This window comes from Sinocyclocheilus anshuiensis, unplaced genomic scaffold, assembly GCF_001515605.1.
Source record: "Sinocyclocheilus anshuiensis isolate Anshui unplaced genomic scaffold, SAMN03320099.WGS_v1.1 scaffold296, whole genome shotgun sequence".
In the NCBI taxonomy this organism is placed as follows: Eukaryota; Metazoa; Chordata; class Actinopteri; order Cypriniformes; family Cyprinidae; genus Sinocyclocheilus; species Sinocyclocheilus anshuiensis.
The window spans coordinates 572,287-579,854 of NW_015557065.1; the positions used below are offsets into that span (position 1 = coordinate 572,287).

At 38.6% G+C, this 7,568-nt stretch overlaps 1 protein-coding gene across 1 annotated transcript in view; it reads right to left on the bottom strand.

The window, feature by feature from the left end:
• The window catches only part of LOC107676625 (transmembrane protein 132C), a 32,348-nt gene that overhangs the window by 23,597 nt on the left and 1,183 nt on the right, over window positions 1-7,568 (bottom strand). Inside the window, exon 2 of the mRNA XM_016471216.1 lies at window positions 2,190-3,102. Coding sequence (XP_016326702.1) covers window positions 2,190-3,102 — 913 coding nt within the window. The remainder of the gene's footprint in view (window positions 1-2,189; window positions 3,103-7,568) is intronic.

The window sequence follows — 7,568 nt, forward strand, 5'->3', positions numbered from 1 at the left end:
GAGCCCCGAACCTCTTGAGTCTGCCAGAAGGCATACACAGTCACACAAGGCAGTTCATCTTTCATTTCTTTGTCCTTCTCTCCTCTGTCCCAGTCTCTTCCAGCCACGTAAAACAGGACTCGCACTTTGGGAGAAGATGAATAGACCCATCTGGTCAGGACAAAGGATTGGACTTTCCAACTGAGGGTGAAAACTGGTGGTGACGGCTGGAATAACTGCTCTGACTGCACTAAGTCCAGGGGGATCTCCCGTTTGGGCACGTCTCGTGGGACACTTGTCCTCAGTGGGTTTGCAGTGACTGATGTGAGCTGTATAGAGGAGAGCTGGCCGTGGACAGACTGAGATTTAAGGTGACAGTGATTAAGTGGCAAGAGCAACAGGCCTTGAAGAAAAAGAGAGATGGTACATCAGCAAAAAAAGGCTCAAACACACTCATCCAGGAGTAGATGAAGAAATGTGCTTCAGAGAGGACTGAACTTCACCAGGGTAGCCAGATACAACAGAGATGGATGTTAAGAATGAAGGGGATTAGGGGAAGGAGTAGGCAAGGACAACACAATAATAACAGACACAACCTGACATGTGGATATAAAATGGTCCACACTACAAAAGTGCACATGTATGATCATAAATCACAAGTACAGCAGCTTTACAAGTAGACCATAGCTTTAGAAAAACACAATTCTGAAAGTCTACAACTGGCATCTTAAATCTCCTCAGTCTTCTTAACCTTCTTAATTTAATTTTCTGAGATTTTCCACATTTCTCAGTGCTGAAGTCCACTGCATCACAAACTCTTACACATCTCAAATGTAATTCTTTAAAGAGAAGGAGTTGATGTTTAGCCATTAATGAGTGACAATCATTTTACTGTTCAATGATGAACACATTTTTGAATTTCTGAATTAAAATGAAAACTTTAAAATAGGGACATAAAGTCAGAATATCATGATGTTACAATCCTGCTTAGATAATAATAAAGCACATTTTTTTAAAAAGGCTAAAAGTCTTACAAATTTCCTAATACTTGAAACACAAAACTTAAGTCAGGGTAATCAGATCAACAAGTTTCAGTTTCAACAAAATACCAGATAATTTTACTAGATGGCAAGGTTAGTTCAGGTTGTGAAAATGAGCAACCTCACTTACATTCTGTCGTTCATGGTGACAGAAGCACGTTAATAGTACAACATCAACCACCTTAATCTAATTAATTTTACTTCCACACCCAAAGAACATTAAAAAAATGAGACACAAACTTCAGTTCTACAAAGGTAGACTTAATTACACATACTGTCCTAAACCCGTTTTGCACACTTTTACAGATTAGCCAAGTTATAACCCAGCTGCAAAGCATAATGGGTAATGGGTGGCAATACTTTTTTATTTGATGCTTATACCACTTCAAATTTCAGTGTTTATTTATCTTTAATGTACTTAAATATTTTCTTGAAAATAGTATAAGAATACTATAAACATAGGTTGTGGTTAAACCCATTTCTGGCTCCTAAATGATGCTCACCTTCTCTAACTGAGCAGAGGCTCTCTATTTAGACAAGCTTTTTAAAGCACAGCATGACAATGAATGTGCAGCCAAAGCATTCAGAAAGCGAGAGAAGCAAAGAAAATGTGTTTGTGGCACAGCAAGGCTTTTGCATATAATCTGAGGGAATAAACGTGCATGTCTTTTTCAGTCATATAGCTAGATGCTCAAATCTGCACAATGAGCTTTACAGACTATGTTCCCAGACTTGATGACCCCAGAGTTCTGCAGTCAGAATAACAGCTCAGAATATCATTGAATGTTATTATCATGACATGTATTTCTCCACTCCACACTGATAATCTGCACTGCTTCCAGAAAGGATGATAACATTGCTGGTATTTTCAGGAAAAATGCATAATCCATTAAAAATCTTGTTTCCAGTTCATTGGTATGTTTCTCATAAAGCATTAAAGCACTGGTGATGCATTCCCAAGTTCCTAACAGTAGAGCACAGCGCCAGCAACAGCAAGGTTGTGGGTTTGATTCCCAGGAAATGCATGAACTGCTACAATGTAAACCTTAAAATATAAGTTGCTTTGCCCATGCATACATGTGTTTTTTTTCTGTTTACCATTAAAATACTGAGAAGAAGTGAACTAATAGGGGGGAAACTTTCTGAGAAAAATCTCTGCTTGAGACTTACCTGAGGGAGAAAGTATCCAGGTTGGCTGAGCTCCTCACATACACATAAAAAGAGGCAATATCAGTCTTCTTAAGTGGTTTTGAGGAGGTCTGGATGACCACAGCCTCTCTCAGTCTGAGCACAGACACCGGCATGGCCCCCTGTTTGACCTGCAGGAGCCGAACACTCCCGATCCTCTGTATGGGGGTCACAGGTATGTACTCAGCTTGAGGCTGGCCAGCATTTTCATCACCCATATCCCACCTCTTGCCCTCCTCCCCACTGGCTGTGCATGGGCCGTAGGCGCTGGGTCGGGCCTGATAATACAGCTCCACAGGATTCCCCTGCGTTGGCCCTTGTCTTTCCCGACTGGAACTGCCTTCAACTGGGCTGAACCAACCTTCAGGAGGATCAACCTCTGCCATGCAGGTCCCATTCTCATTTCCAATGACACAGGAGCCCCGAACCTCTTGAGTCTGCCAGAAGGCATACACAGTCACACAAGGCAGTTCATCTTTCATTTCTTTGTCCTTCTCTCCTCTGTCCCAGTCTCTTCCAGCCACGTAAAACAGGACTCGCACTTTGGGAGAAGATGAATAGACCCATCTGGTCAGGACAAAGGATTGGACTTTCCAACTGAGGGTGAAAACTGGTGGTGACGGCTGGAATAACTGCTCTGACTGCACTAAGTCCAGGGGGATCTCCCGTTTGGTAGAGAGTGGGCCATAGCTGGCGTTGATAACTGGGAGACGTCCTGCTCGGAGCATGACAAACGGCTGCGTGTGGCTCTGCATGCTGGAATTTCGCATGATGTCCTGTCCAGCCTCTTTTAAGAGAAAGTAGTCAGCATCCCATACCTGGTAAGTTACAGGAAGGAACAACGGATATGGGGTGGAGGATTTGGTGGCATCAGAGATATCCTGACTGTCCAGCTCTGCAGGAGAACAAAGACACAAATGAAAAAATAGAGAAATTAGGTGTAATGTTGTCTTCATTAGTTGTAATGTCAATGGGTCTGTATAGTGCTGTGCACCACCAAAATATCTCTTTGTTTTTGGTTTTGGATCTTGCCTATGACCATCCAACAACGGGAACCCCCAATCTTGGAAGCTATACAGTTTGGCCTGGTAAGTACTTGGATGGGAGGCTGCCTTAAATAATAGGTGCTTTAAGTCCCTGCCTTGGGCCTGAAATGCTGGGATAGGCTCCAGCATATCTGTCATCACTACATAGGACAAGCAGTTTCGAGAATGGATGGATGGATGTTTTGGATGTCTATGATGGCCATGGTTTTTCACATCTGGTTATTTATAATGAAAAAATATATATATTTGGCAGTATTAAATTAACACTACTTTCAATTGTATGACTTTCATCCCATTATATCACATAAACTGGCCCAGAAAGAATTTGTACACTTTATGACACTTATATCAGACATTATCACACTTAGAAATGCATGTGTGTATCATAGGAACATGTCTGCCATGAAAATATTTTTAATATCCCAATTTAAATCTCCCAGCATGCCAAAGTCACACAACACTGCCGCCCTGCCTACACCATTGACTGTTTTCGATCAAATTTAGCAATCTTCTAATTAAGCATTTGACTCAAAAATATATTAATTTTCCAACATTTTTTCTTGTAATGTTATTCACACAGCTGAGCTCATTAAGTAAAATGTGACCCTGGACCACAAAACCAGTCTTAAAGGAACACTCCACTATTTTTTAAAATAGGCTCATTTTCCAACTCCCCTACAGTTAAACAGTTGAGTTTTCGAAATCCATTCGTTTTCGAATCCATTCAGCCGATCTCCGGGTCTGGCGGTAGCACTTTTAGCTGTAGCTTAGCATAGATCATTGAATCTGATTAGACCGTTAGCATCTCGCTCAAAAATGACCAAAGAGTTTCTATATTTTTCCTATTTAAAACTTGACTCTTCTGTAGTTACATCGTGTACTAAGACCAACGGAAAATTAAAAGTTGCGATTTTCTAGGCTGATATGGCTAGGAACTATACTCTCATTCCGGCGTAATAATCAAGGAACTTTGCTGCTGTACCATGGGTGCAGCAGGCGCAATGATATTACACAGCGCCTGAAAATAGGCTTATTGGAAGTTACCTAGCTGGGGACTATTTTCAGGCGCTGCGTAATATCATTGCACATTTGGCTTGGAGTGCAGAGTTCACGTAAGGGACTCTGTGCTAGCCATCAGCAGGACTGGATGCATTAGCATTAGCAGTTGTGCAGGTCAACAGGTCAGCATCCATTCTATTTACCCTCCATTTCAGCAGATGACATAGATAACATCTGGCTGGATTGTGGATTCAACTCTAAATCCGTAGGTATGAGGGGCTAATAAGCCTGCTAGCCACACTCTGGGGAAAACAGTGTTAAGGATGCATGCTTAAACAGTGAGATAAATGCTTTGTGCGTTTAGATACTGATATGCTCAGTACGTTTACTGTGCATGTTTAATGTATATATGGGCAGTTACATGAGAGCATTAAAAATATATATATATAGTGATAAATAGCATGACTATGGCAGGACAAAAGGTTGTCACTGCCATATAGAGAGGTCGAGCAGAGATAAATAGTACTATTTTGATTTAAAACATCAGAGACAAACCACTTGAAAATACATAGTAAATAAAATAACTCAGATTCTATGCATCCATGCATTATGTATTACTGTATGTGCTTAGCAAAATTGCTTTAACAGCAAAAGGCCTTTAACAGGTGTTACTGATGTACTAGATCAGGGCTTCTGAGCTGGTTTTGCTTCAGGAGCCATAGTTTACATCTGAAATCAATTGATGACCCAACACAATACCAAATTTGCAACAAAATGTCCTTAAACGTCCTTAAAATATATGATTATTATTGTTTATTATATGTACTAAATCAATAATTAAAAACTATAACTTCACAAGATTAGTTGATATCTTATTAGTTGCATTTAGTTTCACTGTACTAGATATTTACTGGAGGTCTGGACCAACCTGAAATGTGGAAATCATTTTTCATTTTTTAAAGTAGTTTTGAAAACACTGAAAAAATCACCATGCTGTGAGAAGACAGTGAAAAGACTCAGAGGACTACAAACAGTTTAGCTGACAGCACAGATGTGCATCCTCTTGAGACACATCAACAGTTGCCTCTCTTCTTCCAAATACCTCAGACGTCTTTGAGTAAAACTGGAAATGACACTCTTTCTTGCTATGAAACTTTAACACCCCATCCTCACCATATGATTTAAATAAAATAAAAATTAATTATCTTCTTTTGACACAGATTGACACACTCAGTTACTTTTAAAGGAAACAAGTCTGTAAGTTTAGTAAATTGGAACATTACTTCTGGTAAATAAATACTAATTTACATTGACATTTTGCAAGCCATTTAGAGATCATCTATGAATTTCCAATACATAACGTTTATCTGTGTTTATCAAACATCTTGTTAGGGTAAAACAGGCAAATTAAGCAAATGCAATCCATTACAATGAGATTCAATGCAGCAGTTACAGTACCATTTATGCTTCAGGACGAACAAGCACAGATTGCAGAGAAGAGGCCATTCACACTGACCAATTGGGGACTTGATGCTGGACGAATTTCATACTGATGACATAAATATAATATTATGACAGCTGTTAGTATATAGCAGATCCTTTCTGTGATTATACTACATTATTATATTGTCAACAAGCAAGCTTGCTCACTACCTTGTAAGTCTGCACTAACCTTTATAATACATCCTTAATGCCAAATATCACCACAGTAAATTCTAAGCAGGTGATTTAACGGGATCCTACTGACAAAGACTTGAAATGGAGATCCGATGGGGTTAAAGAAATCTCAAAAGACAATATTAAAATTAATGTAAAACATATGGCTGCATATGACCCTATGGCACATATATAAAGTAATCTGATATCAGTCGAACCTGATACATCCTAAAGAAATATGCCTCAAAAATAAGATATTTTCATTAATTTGTACTTGGGCAACTATGAACATTTAGCACAACATCATACTGGGTCTTGAATGCAAGCAAAGCTTTTGATATCTTTTCCCCCTTTCTCTCTTTTCCACCATCAATATTCATCATGCACGATTTGACTGCTTGAATTTTAAAACAAACATATAATATTCGGCACTGAATGCATTTAAGTGAAGCTATTGCACTGCACAACCTTATGACTGATGGTGAGTTGAACATGAAATATCTCAAATTTGATTGGTTGCTTGATGCTTTCGCTTCTTTTGGAAATGATTTAAAAAATATATATATAAATGAACTGAACAAATTTTATCTGAAATGTAAGACACTCAATATTAACTTAGAGCTTGTATAAAGCATTTCACTAATACTACAAGAAGGGCACTCTTACTTGTGTGATATCATTTACATATATATGTTTTTGTTGACCAATAACACAAAAGTGATTTTAAAATGTCTTAAAACACCAATGAAGATAGAGGACACACACAGCACAGATGTCTCAGCCCCTATGAATGAGTGAAGCTGTAGAAACACTGTTTCTGGGACAGGATGAGCACTAATCCTATCCATGCCTTTAGAAACAAGCACTCATTGCAAAAAATACTACAGAAGGGACTGAGAAAAAATTGAGAAATGGGAAACTAAAGAATGAGAAGTGAACAAAGACCTTTGAAGAATGGCTGGGAATAGATCTGTATCCAGTAATGCCAATAAAACTTCAAATAGAACCTCTTTGAAAAATCAGTTTTATAGGGATTTCATCTTCATCATGCCTTTATCCAGGATACTGAGGTCTTGAAAGCAAAGCAGTTTCTGCAGCTAAGTACCTTACAGATGGATAATATATAAATGCATGTCTGTCAGAAAGATTGTGCCCATTCATAATAGTGCATTTGCCAATGCTGCAGAAGAAATCACACATTCCCTTATATAAATTTGACCAGCTGCACCAATTGAGTCACTTTCCGCAGATCATTTGCTTTAATATGTGGAACACAAAAGGAGTTACTATCAGGATATCAATGACAATGCATTATGAGAAATGTCAAGTTCAGTTGTGTTTTGCATGCAAATTTATATCGGACATGAGTAACATCTTAAGTAAACGTACTGCTTTTCCTTTGGATATGAAGTATCTTGCCTAGGGCACCAAGTGAGCCATAAATGACCTCTCTCAAAAAAGGTGTATGATGAATTCTTGCATGGGGAAAGTTTTTATTACAATAAATTTAATTATCAGTTCAACTGATTGTCGATGTTATGACATTGCTCTATGATTTTAATAGCTGGATATACTGTTTAGTGTACTAAGAAGGTTTATTTCATGAAAGATAACAGTTTATCAAACCGATAAAATAAGTTTTAAAAAAGGGGGGGGGGGG